Here is a 19434-nt window from a genome sequence, read left to right as displayed (position 1 = left end):
CTTGAAAGAAAAAAAAAAAAAATCGTCGACTAAAACAAATTGAGTTGGCTCACCTTTCCTGGGCCGAGCCGACTCGGTGTTTAAATTAGTTTTGCGCCGGTGGGATTCGAACCCGCGCGTTGGGGAAATTACTTGCGCCAGTGACCATTAGGCCACTGGCCGTCTGCTGTTTAGTATATAGGAACGTTGAGATTTATTTCCTGTTACAGTTTTTTATGCAATTTTTGGCATATATGTAAATGCATGAAATCAAAGTTATGCATAATATTATAGTTTTTAATTATGCATATCTTATGAGCATATTTGGTGCATAATGATAACATGTTAGTGTAAGTTGCAATTATGCAATTCATGCTATTCTCATATATTTATGAGATTTAATGTCTAGTGATCCATATAATTTTTATTAATTAGAGAGTAGCCACAACATCTTTAACTTAAAAAAAATTATATATTATGATTAGGATCACATATAGAATATTAGACATTAATTGTAACTAATTTTATTTGATATAATAAATTTTATCCCACAGAAATTTTTATTATATTTGAGTTTATTAGTTAGGATAAAATATCAAGTTATTCATAATTTACCCACAGGAATTATGAATTCATAAATAATTTGATAGTTTTATCATAAAGAAAAATTAGAAATTAATTGTAATTAATTATACTTAATATAATAAATTTTATCCCACAGGATTTTTTTATTATATTTGAGTATATTAATTAGGATAAAATATCAAATTATTCATAATTTACCCACAGGAATTATGAATTCATAAATAATTTGATAGTTTTATCATCAAGTTTACTCATGAAGAATCTTGAATCTACTTGAATTAAAAACATTTAGCCCACATGCAATGTTTTTTATGTCAGTTGATTTAATTTTTAAGCATGATTTACATTGGTAAAGCATGATATTTTATTGAGGCCTCAATTTTAACATCGACATGTAATTTGTAATTTTATGCAGTTGTACAACCTGCACATTTATCTGATTTTCGTTGTGATATCCCTGATCTTAAGGGAGATAACTATAAGGTCTGGAAAGAGAGAATACTTCTTCATTTAGGGTGGATGGACATAGATTATGCTATTCGAAAAGATGAACCACCCGTAATTACTGATACCAGCACTATAGCTGCAATTACACTTTATGAACGATGGGAGCGATCTAATCGCCTCAGTGTAATGTTCATTAAGACAAAAATTGCTGCTGGTATTCGTGGTTCTGTTGAGTAGTATGAAAATGTCAAAGACTTGCTGAAAGCCATTGATGCTCAATTTGTCACTTCAGATAAGGCATTAGCAAGCACCCTAATCATGAAGTTCTCATCCCTAAAGCACACCAGTATGAGAGGTGTGTGTGAGCACATCATGCAAATGAGGGATATTGCGGCTCAATTATAAAATCTTGAGGTTGATATGTCAGAATCTTTCGTAGTACATTACATTCTGAATTCCCTTCCTCACCAATATGGACCCTTCAAAATCTCGTACAACACACATAAAGATAAATGGTCAATTAATGAACTTTTGACCATGTGTGTTCAAGAGGAAGGGAGACTGGTGATGGAACAAGGAGAAAATGTCATGATGGCAACACATGGAAATGGCAAATATCAAGCCAAACAAAAAGGTAAGGGTAAAATATCCCCCCAAGCTGGTATTAAGAAAGATTCCAAGTGTTTTTTCTGTAAAAAGAAGGGACACATGAAGAAGGAATGTGCCAAGTTTCAGAAATGGTTTGCTGACAAAGGTACACCAACCTCATTTGTTTGTTATGAATCTAATATGGTTAATGTCAATAATTACACTTGGTGGATTGATTATGGATCAACAATCCACATCTCAAATTCCTTGCAGAGTTTGCAAAACCTAAGGAAACCAGTGGGAAGTGAGCATCAAATATTCTCAGGAGATCAGATGAGCTCACATGTGGAAGCTATAGGAACTTGCTATTTAACTTTCAGTAGTGGCTTTGTTTTAAAATTAGAAAAAACTTTTTATGTTCCAAGTTTCTCCAGAAACTTGATTTCAGTTTCAAGGCTTGTACCTTATGGATATTCTTTTAACTTTTCAGACTCATCTTTCAGTTTATATTATAAGTCTGATTGTGTTGGGAATCGTACATTGTCTGATGGTCTTTATAACATTAATTTACAAAACAATGCCACTTACGGTTCAATGCATGTTCACACTGGTAATAAAAGAGGTGTTATTAATGAGGATTCATCTACATTATGGCACCAGAGATTAGGTCATATCTCCATAGATAAAATTAAAAGATTAGTGAATGAAGGGGTACTTAATACTCTGAATTTTACTGATTTTGAGACTTGTGTAGATTGCATTAAGGGAAAACAGACTAACAAGTCAAAGAAAGGTACCAATAGGAGTTCAACCATATTAGAGATCATACATACTAATATATGTAGTCCAGACATGGACTCACATAGTTAGAAATATTCCATCTCTTTTATAGATGATTCCTCACGATACATGTATCTCTACATGCTTTATAACAAGAATGAAGCATTAGACGCCTTTAAGATTTTTAAGGCTGAAGTAGAGACACAAAGCGGTAAGCAAATTAAGATCGTGAGATCAGATAGAGGTGGAGAATACTATGGTAGATACACTGAGAATGGACAAACACCTGGGCCATTTGCAAAGTTTCTTCAGGAACATGGGATTGTTGCCCAATATACCATGTCTGGTTCTCCGGACCAAAGAAATTCATGTTTAAGACTTACAGATATTTCAAGATTGTCCAGTCAAATATATAATCCATGACATACTCTGGAGTGAGCAAATGTTAGAATAAAAAATGAAAATGAAGAATTGTTTCAACATATAACATCATCCCTCTAACCACCAATGCACTCAGAAAGTATGGGTATGACTCTTGCCCCTGAATGGGCAAGAACCTAAACTTCAACTCATGATTACAAATTCCTTAGTTCATTTCAAGCTTTCCAATTTATTGCATTCCTTAAACTAAAAGTCTTTGGTATGATTGTCTATAGAGCAGTAATGATCATGCTAGAATAAGGTAAAGTCTGTCATAATACTCCCACAATGATCCGGAATTAGAAAGATCCTGAGAAAGTTAGCAGCAATTACCAAGAAACGTGAAAGATAAGACTCCAAATAATGAAATAGTTCCAAGGCATGTAATGAAATAGTATGATGCGAACTCCACAGGAAAGGTCTTGCATAAAACCTTTGACACAGAAAGGCATTATTAGCCCAAAAAAGTCAATGTAACTTTTGAAACTCAAAGAAGAAGGGACAACAAATATGAATACCAGTTGGAATTACATACTTCAATAGGAGTAGAGAGCTTCTTCTCACATATCTTATCATATTTTTGCTTCTTTGTCCTGCCATGGAAGGCTACATGTAGCCGTTTTTGAGTCGATAAAGCAAAATAAGCATGTGAAATATATATACGCATATATATACAAACAAAAAGGAAAACATGCAGTTTTTGTTCACATCTGGAAATAGCAGACCCTAATCCTCCTATTAACAGCAGGTCACTTCCAATGGTATATCCATGAATAATGTCAAAAAATGAGATATAGAAGATTGAGAGAAGAGAGGAAGAGGGAAAAGGAAGAAGAAGATGCTGGAAGACAGCCAGAGAGAAGCTCTCGTTGGGATCAGAAAATCGACCCTAATCCTCTTATTAACATCACTGAGTTTGAGGTACAATGACACATTTACCCCTCTTACACTAACTTCTCATAATAAGTATTTGTTTGATCATTTTATTTATATTATTTATTAAATAATTAAATATTTTATAAAACTATTTATTAATTGAAAAGCTCAGAATTTATTTAAGTTTAGTAAAATAAAATTATCGAAAATAAAATTTAAATCTATTAAAGTAAAATTCTATAATAAATACCCTTTTTATTTATATAAATTCCTTATTTTTAATATTATTTTTAATAACTATTTTAAGAATGAGATTTTAGATATTGTAAATTAAAATTTTGATTAACATTTGGATATTAATAAATTTGTATTTTTTAATTATTTATATATATATTTAATTAAATAAATAATCTTAATTAATTTATTTAATTAAGTAAGGGCCTTGAGGTGGGTTTTCTGTATTCGGTAGTCTGGCAGATGCTGCTGAACTGATGACAGAGTTGAAATTATCGGAGCAGCGATCCTTATATACGTTCGATTTGGTATTTTCGAATTTGCCCATTAATAAATGGTGGAGATGACATTTGTTGGTCCATGAACTAGTTAGGATTAGAACAATGGCCAGGCAATTTGCTCACTTCCTCGCCTATTCGTTCATTTTCTCGGGTCAAGCGGCGGAGAGTAGGAACAAGAAGAGATGGGCGATGTGGGGAAGATGATACTTGTTGGGCTCGTCTGGGGCGCCACGAACTCTCTGATGCGCCGGGGCGCGATACTTTGGGACGAGAGACTCCGTTCTTTCCCTTCCACTCCTAGCGGATCTCTTCTCATCCATCAACGACTTCTTGGGTACTTCCACAAGTGGCTAAATCTATTGATAATTTGGCAGTACTCCATTCCTTTTGTGATTAATTTGTCTGCTTCGGCCACTTTCTTCTCTATCCTAAGCCACGCCCCCATTTCTGTTGCTGTCCCTGTGTCCAACGCCACGACTTTCGCTGCTACTGCGGTAACTGCAATGCTGCTTGGTGAAGAGACGCATCTAGGGTTCACTTTGTTCGGTACGGTTCTTATTGTATTGGGTGTCTGGATTTGTGTTTCTTGAGTTGGCGGTTTGGAAATTTTTTAATGTTCATATCGAAGAACTGGGTAGATTTTTTTTTCTTCTTAATTTGCATCTTTTCGTTCCCACTTGATGTAAGGCTTTTCATTTTCTTTTTCCTAATGTGGTGCTTGATCAACGGAACAACATTCCAACTCTTTAAATCTTCGAAAATTTGTAATCGTTTGTCATTTTTGTCATCAAGTGTTCTGTTGTAATTTTTCTTCTTCTGAATTTTCTTCCATTGTCTTCTGGAAAGAAAGATGGAAAAAATATGCTTGGCTTCCCATTCTACTTTGAATTTTTTTGTGCATTTTACTTCTTTTCTGTAACGAACAATGTGAGTTTCAATTTGGAGAGTAACAGCTCGCATCTGCAGCTAAATCGACATTTCGAAACAGCTTTTATCATGAAATTGCTTGAATTCAGTTTTATTTGTTATTGTTATAATGGCTGGAGCAGCTTCGCGGTCTAAGGCCACAAGTAATTTATCATTTCCATATTTTTTAAATTCTCAAACGTCTGTTCCCCTCTACTGTATGTATTGTTTAGGAATTTAAATGACTCGTCTTAAATTTGAGTAGAGTTGTTGTCTATTTATCTTCATGCCTTCTCATGCTGTCTTGGTACATTTGTTGAGTATTTGGTGTTTCTTTAACTTGAAGACCATGACTGCGAGAAAGAGGGCCACATCTCAACCTTCTTGATGATTCTATCAATGATCGGTTTGACTGGGTCAAACAAGGACCATATTTGAAGTTGCTTAATTCTGCAGTGACATCTGTTGTCCATGGTCTGTCTCCAGTATCCGCAGAGCTGTCTATATTGGGATTGCTATTTCTAACACCATCTTTTTGGTGCCTTACAACGTTTTGAATGCGTAGATGATACCCGTCTAGTCTCTTTTTGACTATTAGGTTTGTAACATTTGCATGCTTCAAATCGGCAAGATTTCTTTTATCCATAGAAAGACATCAAGAGAACATACTTTTTCCAATGCAAAATGGGTCATTGATGCCGAAAGAAGTTGACAATCAAATCTGATTACATCAGTCAGATTTGATAGTTATTTCGGTGAAACATAACAGACTAAACAGAATATTATTCTAACTCAATGCCAAAAAATGAATATGCCAGAACCTCTCCCTCCCATTAAAAAGTGTTGTTTGGAGCACTCTGGAGGCATGTTCCAGTTGAACCGTTTGGTATCTTTGCAGTAGTCATAGATCGTGTAGTTGTCTTGGACCCACTTCAGTTGACCCTGCTGTGCATAGGTCAGTTTGCTATATGATGGAGAGGTCCACCAGGAGTTGGATGCACATAAGCCTATGCTGGTGAGTCCATTCCACTTGCAAGCTCTTGCCCTGAACTGGCGTAGTCTAGCTATAAAAGGTGCACTGTTCCAGTCAATCTTTACAAGTCCACCTCTGGTAGCCCAGTTATCAGCATTCCAAATACTGGAATAAGCTCTCATTGGCTGCTTGTTTGGGTAAGGGATACCAATGCTTTCATAGTTACGGAATACTCGGATCGGCAACCCATCTATAAACCACCTGGAATAGTAAATGATTTTGTTAGCACTATATGCATGTTGGTGGAGTTAATGAACTGAATCATCATATGATTTTAATATGAGAGTCATGACATTGTACTCACACTATATGGGTAGGGTTCCATTGTATGGTATAGTTGTGGAAATTTGCAGTTGGGTCGAACCAGAGGTAGAATTGCTGCTCTCGACTTCCATTACCTTGAGTATAAATATTTGTATGAATTAAATAAGGTTGACCTGACACATTTCCCAAGAACTCGAAGTCTATCTCATCATGCCTGCTACCTTTGGAAGATAACTACAAGAAACCATGAACACGAGTTTGTTGGTCTTCTTAGGGTTGGCAACAAGAGCTGGAACTGGAATAGTATTTCGGGTTTACTGAAATATCATTTCATTATGTAAAGATCTTTAATTTTAATTTGCACAAAATGAGAACCTGATGACAGGAACCACATCGAGTGAATGCATGTTTATTGAGTGGCATTGGTCTATTTTTTGAGATATGATCCTGGTTGTTGGAGATGGGAACTTACATAGTATGCAGTAACAGTGCCAGCAGAGTTTCCAGGGACCAATTTGATTTGCATTTCCACACTTCCAAAGAGAAACTGTTTCTTTGTCTGAATTCCTGAGCCTGAGAAGTCAAGAAAAGGGAAACTTAATGCAAGCTACTATTTGGATCAGTGGCTTTCAACACGACATAACACCCATTCAATCTCTGCTTTTGACCATTGTAGTTTGTCTACAAGCAGGTATTTTTTCTTGGAACCACCATTTTGAGCAACTTATAACTGAAAATAATGATGGCAATCTTTCCGTTGATGATTTTCTATTCTATTGGTTATTTGATTGGCCATATTCAATATACTGCATGCAGTATATGTTGGTAAATGTGGTGTTTGAACCCCAAGCATAATTTCTGTTGGTGGGATAAAAGGGATTGCTGAATGCAGGTCTTCTGCTAACAAATGACGAAGGCAATTGGTGTCTAAACTTGTAAATAAACTAATGACTAGCTGCGACTTTGCTTAGCATATATGCTAAGCAATTTTTTCTTGACTAGCAACATCTAGTTAGCAGTATGTTTCTGATTAATGCCTTACTTGGTAAGCATATATACATTATCCTATTTTGATGCCTAAAATGGATGTCTACTCATTCAGTGAAGAAGTTCAATACCTGAAGTTCTGTCAAGAACAAGCTGAAGATCATTGCCATTGTTTGAGATGAACGAATGTTGAGCGCCCCAGTTAAATGCCGTGCTCTTGTAAAAGTTAGCATTAACCACAATAGAGTTGGAAGAAATCAGAAAAATGAGTGAGAAGAACAACCCAAGCAAATTTATCGTGGCCATACTAACTTTCTGCTATTCAGATGTAGAAGTAGAACGGAAAATAGGATGATCTTCAGGAGAGCTACTGATGGGTCTAGATATATATGCACAACCAACCACCAAACAGAGACCTCTTTCATTTCTTTTATTCTGGGGTGGGGGGTGGGGGGTTTGGTGCTAGGGATTGTGTTGACTTGGTGACAATTGCACCAACACCTGGAATGAAAAGCTGTGTCTTTAGTTCTTTTAATGTAAAGTTTTCAATGAAGTAATCACCTTAAAATCATTTCTGGAGACTGCTCTTTGTTAAATGTCACTTGTCTGTGGCTTCCAGCAATGAATACACTCAACAGATGGTTATCACCACCTCTTTGGTTTCTTCCTGCAAGTTGTAATGGCATTACACTCATTGATTTTTCTACACTCAACAAATGGTTATCATCACCTCTTTGGCTGCCTTTAAGATTGATTATCCCTTACCTCGAATTGAAGTTTAAACTAATGCGATCAACTTTTTTACTGTTTTGCAGACAAAACAACCGGGTAAAACGGCATTATATCTGTCTGAGACTGTTTATTATCTATCACGACTGAAGCTGTTTTTGGTAGCGGAGGAAATAGCAGTCGTGGCACACACGAAGAGAAGTGGCCACCTATTAACACCGAACAGATAGAGACGGGTTCTCCTCCTCCGACGTGATGGCAGTGACTGCTGCATGAAATTTTAGGTTCCACTGCGGAACGCCGTCCTAAACCATTATGACAGTACCAGGCCTAGAATCATCGATGCCTCCAACCTTAGAGAAACTTTTATCTCTGTTAGGGGTGTTTTTAACGGGAAATTTGATAGGATCCAACTTAAAAAACTTGAGTTCAGGTTTTCTTCCTTATATATTTAAAAAAAATAAAAATAGCATGGATTTCATAAATCTAATGATCAAATTCCTTAACTTTTAGGTATTTTTATTATTCAATCTATCTTCGGATTTGGGCCTATTAATTTCTAGACCTAACTACTTGAAAATTCCTCGGTCCTCTCCTGTTCTTGGGACAATAAAACTAAAAAAAAAAATCAGTATAACACAAGTTAGTTTTTTGGGGATCGAATAAATAAATTGAGAAACAAAAAAAAAATCAGTGCAAGAAAGAAAAGAAAACAGTAAAAGAGTCTCTAAAAATGGTGGGTGAGGGGTTCTTTAAAAAGAGTCTCAATCAATCTTCTTCCCTCTTCTTTTGCCTTTTATTTGATTCTCACCCACATTCCATTGCTGGGTATTCCCCTATTCACGACGAAGAGTAAATAGTATCCAGATGGAGCGATCTTGCTGTTGACTGGAGCGTTGAAGCTAATTTCATATTTCTTGGAGCCCACCTGCTCCACTTTGCTTAGGCTTAGTATCAACATCCTTTGATTCTGAGAGTAGCCATGAGTGGTGTAGGGCGGTGTGTACATGGTGATCTTGCAGTTTCCTACGTTAAGATCCGTGTCTGAAAGGGAAACAAGAACTTGATGGTTGGCGCCGTATTCGAGTTCCTTGCCCTTGTCGGCGTTCAAAAGGATAGGCGCGTGAGTGGCCAGTTTGGGGTCGAGGTAATATGGCGAGAACTTCTCCACTCTCAGTTCGGTCGAGAACTCGACGGTGAAGTTGTAGCCGTCGTTAGGGTTGCTTCCGGCAACAAGGACTTTACCGTCAGGGAGGACGACACTGCTTGAGTGGTACATTCGAGGAATGGTGGTGGGATTCATGGGGAAGAAGCGATTGCCTCGACGGTTCCCAGGTTTGTAGACCAATGGTTCCAAGTTGGGATCTTTGGCAAAATTCCATCCAGCACTCCCCCTCTTTGCACCATTGATGAGAAGAACTTCAGCATTGGGAAGGAGAAGCATGTCTCCCATCACACGCGGCGTTGGCATGTACTCGATACGCCACTCAGCGCCAACCTTGTTGAGATCTAGTCGGCCACAGGAACGCAAGGCCGGCACGAACTTTCCCACTTCGGCGTCCTTTGGGGACGTGGAGGGGGCTCCGCCACAGACGATGACTTCAACAACCACCCTCTTCACCTGTCCGCGGAGCCTGAGAGGGAGGAGGGCGGACATGGCCGAGGAAGGGTAGTTGCGGGAGCCGCCGGGGAGGATAGGATACTCACGGATGATGGTGTTGGTGGTGTAGTCGAGGAGGATGGAGCGGTTGTTGGCTAGAATGAAGAGGTTGCCGTCGGTGTTGAGGTTGACGAAGGGGTAGAGATTATTCTCCACAAGATCGGAAGTTTCTTTCAACAAGGGGAGGAGAATTTTTTGCCTTCTTCCGTTGACCTGCCCTCTCTTTGGCACGAACTCGTAGCTGAATTGCCGTCGTCCTCCTACCACTAACATCCGGCCATCCGGTAGAACATGTTGAGATGAATACCTGTGAATTAATCCAAATATAATAATTGCACTTTTATTAAAGAAGAACTTGTGGTAAAAAAAAAAAAAAAACGCATGAAACCAAAGTATTTAATTCGTTTGATCATCTTTACCATCTCGGAGCAGATAGAGCAACTGGGTGCTCTTCCCAGTTACAGGTGGTGCAAGCATCAAGATATCGCACTCCGCGGCCTCCTTCGCGCCATCCACCAGTTTGCACCAATGTTCCGTCTGCATCTAGCGCCCCTGATGAGCACCATGTATTTGTCAAAACCTGTTAAGGGAGGATAAACAGGTACGATTGATGATTATATTTCTTGATGAAGCAAATTGTATAGTCAGTAATAGTCCAAGCTTCCTTGGCTTTATATCTCACCTTCAATGGCCGCAACGAACTGGTATAGATGTCGAATTCGACAGCATGAGCCCAACAGTCGACCTCCCCAGGTTGTTTGGGAATTGGCCGACAATCCCTGGGCGGCAACTTGATCTTTGAAGGACCAAAGTTGGTAGCATCGAACATGATCACCTTATTAGTGGGCATGAGAACGGCGTGCATGGCCGAGATGCCAGAGCTTTTGCTGGCTAGCTCCCAACTGCCCTTATAGTCTGTCTGGAAGTCATTCGGCGGCGCCACCTCGGTCTTTCTCTCCAATACATCGCTGATCCATCCACCACCTCCCCCATTGGAATTCGATGGCTTATCGAAGGAAGGAATGCTCCCGAAAGAAGCCATTGCTGCCCCTAACAAGAGGGGGATAAACAATACAACTTTCTGAACAATAGCCATCGCGGATTTGCTCCAATGGGGCACACAGCCCCTTAAATTATTATTTTTTTCTGTTTTCCCTTCTCGCTTCTCTCTTCCGATCAGTCTTTATTGTCCTTTTTGTGTTTTCTTTCAGACTTTTTTATATTCGACGTCTGTCCTGTATTCTCGCAAAAGGATGTTTTATGGGCGTGAAAGTCGTCTAAAGGATCGGGTTCTGTTTTCTTGGTTTAAAGTCAAATCTCGGTCTTTTCTCCAAACATTAATTCTACTCTGTTTTCTTAATGGTCAAAACTGCTCCAAGTGTGTAGGGGTGTCGTTTAAGGGTCAATGGTCTAATTAAGCAAGCAAATAACGATGATTGTGCACTGAGGTTCGGTGGAAGCCGTTCAAGTAGCTTAAATGTTGGAACAATATTTTAGATGTTTAACTACTAAATAGTATCCAGATTAAAAACCCTTGTTTTCATGTAAATTTTGCCCCCTCTAAAAATTAAATTTTTTATTTTCGATACTATAATTAATATACATGGATTGCTACAACAAATTTAATTGATATACATGGATTGCTACAACAAATTGTTGTAGGTTGTATACACTTAATAATTTATTATTGTCCTTCTCTTCCCTGAACACTCTGAAATTGTTCCTAACAAAAACTTTTCATGAGGTGGAGACTTGGTTGTATTTTCAAACCTATGATGGGTTTTCGTGGGAGCGAGTTTTATATGAAGCTGATAGAATGGGGATATGTTTTTAGAAATTCGACACAAACCTGGACTATAGAGGTTTCCTAGTTTTTGAACCATTTTTGAGTTGTGAGAGAATCAACTAGTCTTCTACTCAATACTTCTCTCTTGATATGGTCCTCTCTTGGGGATCTCCAAGTGATCAATATAAAATAATTACAAACTAAACCCTATATCAAAACAAGTCGTTATATCCTGGTTTTCAAAGCTTCTCTAAGCTGAAGTTTTTCATCTGTTCGCTCTATATCAAAACAATTTTCAACATGAGTAATAAAGCATAGGATAATATATTTTCTCTACTAAAAGAACTATTTCCTCCTGGTGAATCACTATCTCGCAACTATTACGAGGCAAAAAACTCTTTACATGAGTTGGGATTCCTTTTTGAAAAGATACATGTCTGCATATCTTATTTTAAGAAGAACATGAAAAGACAAACAAGTCCGCAATGTCATGAGTTGAGTTATATATAATCAAACAACAAACAAAAGTTAGTCATCAAAAGGTCTTACACTATTATCCATTCAAACTATGACGTGAACGACTATTTACATCAGATGATACAACTAAGGATATGAGGTGGCATGCTAAGGTATGTGGATGAAACAACTACGTTGAGACATTTGACAGATTCAAAAACTTTGACATGAATTTAAGAAAGAGCACTTGTGCTTTGTTGTTGACTCATGGAATGTATGTCTAGAGCATGCAAGTGATTGTTTCTACATATTTGGCAATATGAGTACATCATACAACATATGGTTTGTGGTATCGATGCCATATAAACGAAGAAGATAAGGTTATGTTCGAGACAAGTATGATGAAGAACAAGTGAAAGCAGAAGAAGTAAAAGAAGAGGTTGAAGAAGAGGGGGAAGAAAATGATGAAGAGATATAAGATTGTTAGACGACAATGTATCTGGATAATTTTCTTGGGTTTAAAACATTAGTTTTTGTAAAATTATTTATTTTAAACATCGTTAGTATTATTGTTATTTAGAAATAATATTATTGATATTATAAATATATTGTATATGTAGGTTGATTTGATATCATGCCTCCTCATCCACCTAGGCTATCATTAGTCTCACGCTATGCATCATTCGAGGACAAAGATTTGATGGAGCTACCATTGGAGATGCATGGCAGTGATACTTGGAGGGACAATCATGTTCTATATATATAGGGTATGAAAGTCAACTAATTATTGTAACTCGTTTATGTTAAATTATATTTTATTTATAGTAATTTATTTACTTTATGTATATAGATCCATCCACACCCTAATTTGCTATATCAACTTCTTTCACATCTTATCCATCCACTTTCACTCCATTCGTATCCCCACTGATAAGGCCAAGGCTCTAGAATGGATGATGTTATGAGAGAGCTCAGTAGGAGGATCCCGATGGAGTTTAGAGACTCAGATAAGAGGCATTATGACCTTATAGTCCACTTTTCACTTATTGGGTTGGCATATCCTTAGGGTTCACATAGAGGTCAAGGTGGACCAGTTAAAGGCCTACACCAATGATCAGTTAGCTTGTGGGTATCCATATATTGAGGTAAATACTACAAACTGCTCAATTAATTTTTTAAAATTGTCTAGATTACAATTTTAAGTTTGATAATGTTTTGTGTTATAGGAGAAGTTTGATGTTGATATATATAGTAATGTAGTGGCACGAACTGCGTGTATTCTATATGGGGTGTTGTATCAAACAACACCGGATTACTATGCATGCCTGGTATAGAGAGCGTTGAGGTTACCTTGCGGCACTATCTTCTCCTTATAAAGGGGTTTCCCTATAGGACTGGCAATGGCCATGTGTGAAGGTGTATCAGGGAGAGAGGTTCCAGGTGATTAGATTTCTTAAGATTGTATTATAAAATCTCAATTAGTTTTTATTTTACTCGTGTCTACTTTTATTTGCAGAGATATTCCTAAGTAAATATAAAATATGTTAGCAAACAAAATGTTTGACATACCACGGGGTCGAAGATTTTTATGCGTATCAGAGAGGAGATGGTATATATTTTACATGGAGTATATTTTCTTCCAATTGTACTACTAATGTAATATATATTATATGTAATATATTTACTCTATAATCTGGCCGAACTGCGTACTATTTCTTCCCTGGCCAAGATGATCATTGACTCTTCCGAGATCGATATCTCCCTCAAGAAAAATTGGATTGAAAATTAGTTGGATAAGTAAGAAAATAGACTTATATATAGTTTTTTTATATATAATTATCCATATAAAGTCTTGTTCTTGATGATATAAAATGCCTCAAAGTTTGAAGTTTTCTGCTGCTACTTAAACCTCTATTATAGTCTAACCTTTACTACTTCAAGTATCAATTTATCTTTGTAGAAGAATCCAATTTCCCAAAAAAAAAAAAATTGATTTGGAAAGTAGACTCAAAGTTCTTTCCATAAATATATAATTTTTAATATGAAAAGTTTAGTATAGAGGTATGAACTCCAAGAAAACAATGGGTACTAGGACATGAAAGAAATAAAAAGATAGAATACAAACCTAAACTACTAGAAATGATTGATAAGAAAAATGATCACATTATATCTGTGGGTTGATCGAGTCATCTGACAAAACCCTCTCTAATAGCACGTTGAATTTCTAGAAAAGAGAAACTTTACTAACTTTTCATAATTTGAGTACATGAGTTTCTATTTATAATAGAGGAAATAAGTAGAATCCAATTACAATTAAACTACCTTTGTTCCAATTACATCAAAGTTAAACACTAAAAGTTGTCTTAAAATAATTGAACAACTTAACATAAATGGAAGACTAACATGACTAAAACACATTTCACCGATACTCTTCTATGAGAACTGCTCCTATGAGATTTCTATAAGACTCCACTATAATAATTCTAGCTCTATAAGACTTCTTATTATATGAGTCATGTAAGACTTTTCCATATTTGCTATTCAACATCTCTATCAACCAATTTTCTATTTTATTGGTAGAGTTTCAAAATCTCTGTTAATGAATTACGAGTTCACTGGCAGTGATTTTGACTTTTACCAATGCAAACATGGAAACAAATTTTGCCAACAATTTTTTTGTTGGGGGAACTTCTCCAAGTGAGTTTTTGAATTACTTGGCAGAAGTTAATTTTCTCTTAATGAAATTAAAAAAACTTCAAACTCTCTCTGTCATAAACGATGTTTCATCAAATCAAAATTTTCTCTTTGAATTATTCTTTAAGGGTCAAATTTATTTTCAAAAATATAAATAAATAAAAATAGTAATTTTTTTTTAGTTAAAGTAATACATTAATATAATTAAAATTATAAAATGTCTCATTTTAAAATTAACAAATTAATATATATCTAATATTAGAAATATGATCAATTATAATTTTCTCTGATCATTCAAAATTTATAAATAAATTTACACAAAAAAAAACCATAGTATTTTGTAACTAATAAAATTTTTAAAAAATATTTTAAATATGTTTATTAAAAATTGAATATGGTTCTACTATCATAGAAAGTAGATGCAAATAAATAATTCCCTAGAAAAAGGTGTGTGAGATAAATTAAAAAACTAAATATGAGAGAGAGAGAAGAGAGAGAGAGAGAGAGAGAGAGAGAGAGAGAGAGAGAGAGAGAGAGGGAGAGGAGAGAGAGAGAGAGAGAGAGAGAGAGAGAGAGAGAGAGAGACCTCCATTTAAGGAGAGCAAAAATTTAAGGGCAAGCTACTCTTCCCCTATTCCTCTTACCCCTTCTCCCTCCTCCCGGCTTGTGAATTTGGTCTTAGATTTGAGAACATATTTTTAGTCAAATCATTGTACTTCATTGTTTGTCCTCCTTTCCAAAACTTTCTAACTCTGCAACTGAAGTTTCCGTGTGAAATAACCCCAAGTTTGAAGACAAATATCCCCACCAACTGTTCAGCCATTTGCCAATTCAAGCATTCAAGGTTCTTCAAGTTTTCATATAGTTCAAGAAAAGCACCGTTCGAAGACAAGACAATAGGACAAGCTCAATGGCTGATGACACTAGCCATTGGGTAGTACCCCTTCAGAAAAGCTGGAGAATGGCGATGCAACTACTTGATCTGCCAAACAATATGCAAGAACTCACACTCATAGCCTCTCGTGGGTGCCTAAACGACTGCTAAAACTGCTGAGTAAGAGCCAATTGTGTGTAAAAGTCTTACTTTCACGAATCAGGAAAAAGAAACTACCATCTCAAGATCTAATATTGAAGTTGGATACTGCTTCCTTGACTTATCCTCTCGATTACAATGAGCGCTTTTGTTCAATATATTCCAATTCTCCTTGCATAGATGAAGCCAATGAATGCATAGCAGCGAATGTATTCTCCTTGCACTGACTTGTCTTTCATGAAGTTGATAGAAGCATTAACCGGTGGATCTGCCTGACTGAGTTTTACAGTTCTTTACGTAAAGAAGAAAATATGATTTTATCAGCTGCTTGTATAGTTTTTCTCTTCGTGTCATCTTCAAAGTTTTACCAATTGCAAAAGCAAATGGTGGTTGGTGCTTTCTCACCTGGTCCACGATAATGAGTTGGCATAAACTGGATATCTGGTGATGCAAAGTCCATCAACCCAATAATTAACATTTCATATACTGGTAATACTGGTTACTTTCTTAGGAGGAATAATTAATCTAGTCCTTCACATGCATTATCCATTTTGTAGGTTAGATGTTGATGGAACACTGAAGATTTTAAGGCTGATCAGTAGTAGAGGAAATTGGTCTGCTGTAAGATTTCTCATGTTTAGAAGAAAATTTAGTGCCTCAGATGTGATTTAAGTATAATTTTTGAAGGATTCACTAGAATATGAAGATAATCACCCCACATGTGCCCCCAGCATGTAAAGCAAGTTTTAAGTACTGATGGGGACTAAAGTAAACAGTGTGGTGTTACTAAGTCTTTTATGTTGATGAGAACCTGGTTAGCCTTATCCAGAAACAATTCAGATTACAAGAATCTGAAGATTAGCATAATCTTTATCAAGAGAGCATTAATTCCTAGAAATCCTTGATTTTCCTATGGTCAAATTATGCTTTCTGGGTACTGCTTTCTTCACTTTCAAACTAAATGTGGCCATAAACTAGAATAAAAACCATTTGTACAAGAAATCACTACTGCTTTCCATTAAGAAAGAAACTGAGATTCATTGTCTTTTAAAAGTTTCCACAGCTTCCATTACATAGAACACTTCTACATGGATTACAAAGAAAAATTCTACTTGAAAGCTAGTACAATTCTGTGAACTTAGCTTTAGAGGAGTGTTTTGAAACCAACTGTTCATATGTAACTCACAGCTGCAAACTAAGAATAGAAGACCCTAAAGTGACAGCTTTAGCTCTAAGTCTAGCTCTTGCCCTTCATGACTTGAGTCGGAGTTGTGACTGCTTGATCCCATTGAGTCGCACCTGTCTTGCCTTCTCTTCTTCTGTGACGAATCCTGGATAGTGAACGGAGGAAGAGATGCATAATTCAGTTTTTGATTCTATATAAATGATGTTTTCAGGTAATGTGTTGGATAGAAAAACGAGAGAGAAGAGGATGAGTGGAAGACTACCTCCGCGTGGAGTCTCAGGAAATGTCGTGTCATACTTGATTGCGCTGACTGCTGGGTCTGTAATATGCTTCTGTTCTGATTCCAACTAGTTTCAAGGAAATTTACTGAACAGTTTAGGAATTGAGCATCGTGTTCTATAGGGTTCAACAGCGCTAAAGAATTGATGTGTGGAGGGGGTACCTTTCTGTAGCAGTAGAAATGGAGTCCCCGTATCTGATATCTGAGGATTCCACGTCTCCCACGCCCACCTGTATACAATATGAACAGTAACACAAAGAGTTAAAAGGTGAGAGAAGAAAAATGTGGAAAGAAGAAGTAATCCCAGTGCCAGGGCCCTAGAATGATTACTTCTGAATTGGTTTGTTTGATACCTGCCATGGGTTTGTCTTTGAAAATGGTTATCTTCATTATGAGTAAACTACTGACCAGTAACCAGTACAGATACAAAAAGCATATGACAGATTTGTCATTGGTCAATAAAAAATAAAAAAAAACATTTACTCCTTGGCAGGAGCAAATTAAAAGATGACCGATGAACTATATGCCCTAGGGATCTGAGGGCATTTGAAGAAGCCCTTCCAAGGATTCTTTTTCCATTTCTACAGTCAATTCCCTATCAAATCTGACTTAAAGATGGATTGTAAAACAGAAAAGAATTAAGAGGGGAGGAGGAGAAAAGGAGCTGAAAAGAAGTTTAGATTACCATTAAGTTGGGATTGTAGCCGAAGGAGGGCCCTGAAATATATGAAGAAGATGATACTGACGATGGAAGTGCCATCTCCACTGGCGCATTCTCTTCCTTCATATACATATGAAAGTGAAACACAGGGAAAGAAAAGATTGCGAGGCAGATCATAAACATGAGAAGGAAATTAAACAGGGATCGAGAAAGATCAAAAGAAAGTAAAAAACCCAAATACCTGATTGAAACCGGGGTGAGAGGATCCGTGAAGAGAAGGCGTGTAGCAGGAATTCATCTGGTTTCTTAATCTTATCTTCTCCAACTGAGCCACACCAAGTCCTCTTTGTGGCTGCTTCGGCTTGTCGGAATTGCTCTTTTTCCCCTTCCGAGAAGACCCAGATCTTCCATTCCCCAAGCTTGGGTCTCCAAAATAGCTGCTACCCATCTCTTCTCCTCTCTCGTCAAGTTCACCACAAGGAGCGGCCTCTGCAAGATGTCTTCGAACGGGAAAGAGACATCTCCATGACCCTTTTTAAGGTGTTTGCACCAGAAAGTAATTATTGCATTGCTGGATCAGATTGACCAAGATTTAATGAAATATTGTTAGATTCTATGTTTTTCTCTCTGGGGTGATTTTGTGGAGTTCTGTAGTTTGACGTTGCTGCTGTAAGAACTACCATAAATGAAAGAGATTGGCTCATATTCTCTTGTCAGGAAACGCTTCAGGATGGTTTGTTAAGCATATTTTATAATCATTTCTTTGAATAAAGGAACCGATTAAAAATTTTAGATTTAAAGGTGGACCGTATCACATTTTATATTTTCAAGAAATTTCCTGAGCCAACACCTCAAATCAAAGCGTACCACCGTTTCAGGAGAAATCAAGTTCTCGGAATCTGCAGATGATCGGCAATTACAGTACTTCCAAGCCTTAGAGGCCTCTGGTTAATTCGCACGATCCTCTACCATGAAATGAAACTTTCCCTTCCGAACTGAACTTAAATTTTAGACTAAACGAGATTGGCAGAGGATAAACACGGGCCAGAAGAAGTAAAAAAAAAAAAAAAAAAGATACATATCTTTACAATTAAATACTCCAAATTAGTTATATTAGTTGACATGAACGTAAAATATGACAACCATTAGTTTGAATGATTTTCTTCCCTTTGTTTTTTTTAATTTTTTATAAGAGTCGGTACTAACCACCAACGTTGCTTGACCAAAATGTTTAAGAGAAGGAGAACCAAGAACACGAGAAGGAAGAAAAACCCAATCTTGTTAAGTTTAACAAAACCTGAAAAATCCCGTTCTTAGTTACTGTTTGTTTATGCCTTCATGGCCTAGAAATGGATAGAAATGGTTAAATGGAGAAGGGTTGTTTTTCTTCTGCGGAGATCTCGTGAGATGTCTGGGCAAGCATTTCCAGCGATATTTTTGTCGAGGTGCTTAGTTGCCATGCACCAAATCAAGTCGAGCTGTTGCCCGCATGATTTGTGGCTCTGTTATTTTATTTGCAGGATGGGAAAGAGAGAGAAAGCTTCCAATTTTTTACATGGACATGTGAAC

The 19434-nt window shown here is 36.8% G+C and overlaps 4 protein-coding genes across 4 annotated transcripts; 1 reads left to right on the top strand and 3 right to left on the bottom strand.

The window, feature by feature from the left end:
• The first annotated feature begins 4293 nt into the window (after positions 1-4293).
• Positions 4294-5201, top strand: LOC137949672 (uncharacterized). Its single transcript, XM_068795801.1, has one exon. It carries the CDS (start codon positions 4373-4375, stop codon positions 4778-4780), a length of 408 nt encoding a protein of 135 aa, XP_068651902.1. The 5' UTR covers positions 4294-4372; the 3' UTR covers positions 4781-5201.
• Positions 5202-5888: 687 nt separating this feature from the next.
• Positions 5889-7686, bottom strand: LOC137950239 (probable xyloglucan endotransglucosylase/hydrolase protein 26). Its single transcript, XM_068796625.1, has 4 exons — positions 7512-7686; positions 6866-6966; positions 6434-6627; positions 5889-6330 (listed from the first exon to the last, which is right to left on the bottom strand). Exons 1-4 carry the CDS (start codon positions 7684-7686, stop codon positions 5889-5891), a joined length of 912 nt encoding a protein of 303 aa, XP_068652726.1.
• Positions 7687-8905: 1219 nt separating this feature from the next.
• LOC137950238 (aldehyde oxidase GLOX1-like) lies at positions 8906-10865 on the bottom strand. The gene is made up of 3 exons (XM_068796624.1): positions 10452-10865; positions 10189-10349; positions 8906-10076 (listed from the first exon to the last, which is right to left on the bottom strand). Exons 1-3 carry the CDS (start codon positions 10863-10865, stop codon positions 8906-8908), a joined length of 1746 nt encoding a protein of 581 aa, XP_068652725.1.
• Positions 10866-16936: 6071 nt separating this feature from the next.
• LOC137950920 (protein SPEAR1-like) lies at positions 16937-18313 on the bottom strand. Its single transcript, XM_068797582.1, has 5 exons — positions 18107-18313; positions 17890-17985; positions 17367-17434; positions 17187-17271; positions 16937-17069 (listed from the first exon to the last, which is right to left on the bottom strand). Exons 1-5 carry the CDS (start codon positions 18311-18313, stop codon positions 16950-16952), a joined length of 576 nt encoding a protein of 191 aa, XP_068653683.1. The 3' UTR covers positions 16937-16949.
• Between the last annotated feature and the right edge of the window lie 1121 nt (positions 18314-19434).

Source organism: Aristolochia californica, unplaced genomic scaffold (assembly GCF_029961685.1).
Source record: "Aristolochia californica isolate CCGP_79_NKW_82.1479 unplaced genomic scaffold, dmAriCali1.0.hap1 SCAF_14, whole genome shotgun sequence".
Classification (NCBI taxonomy): domain Eukaryota; kingdom Viridiplantae; phylum Streptophyta; class Magnoliopsida; order Piperales; family Aristolochiaceae; genus Aristolochia; species Aristolochia californica.
This window is presented reverse-complemented; position numbering and strand designations above follow the sequence as displayed.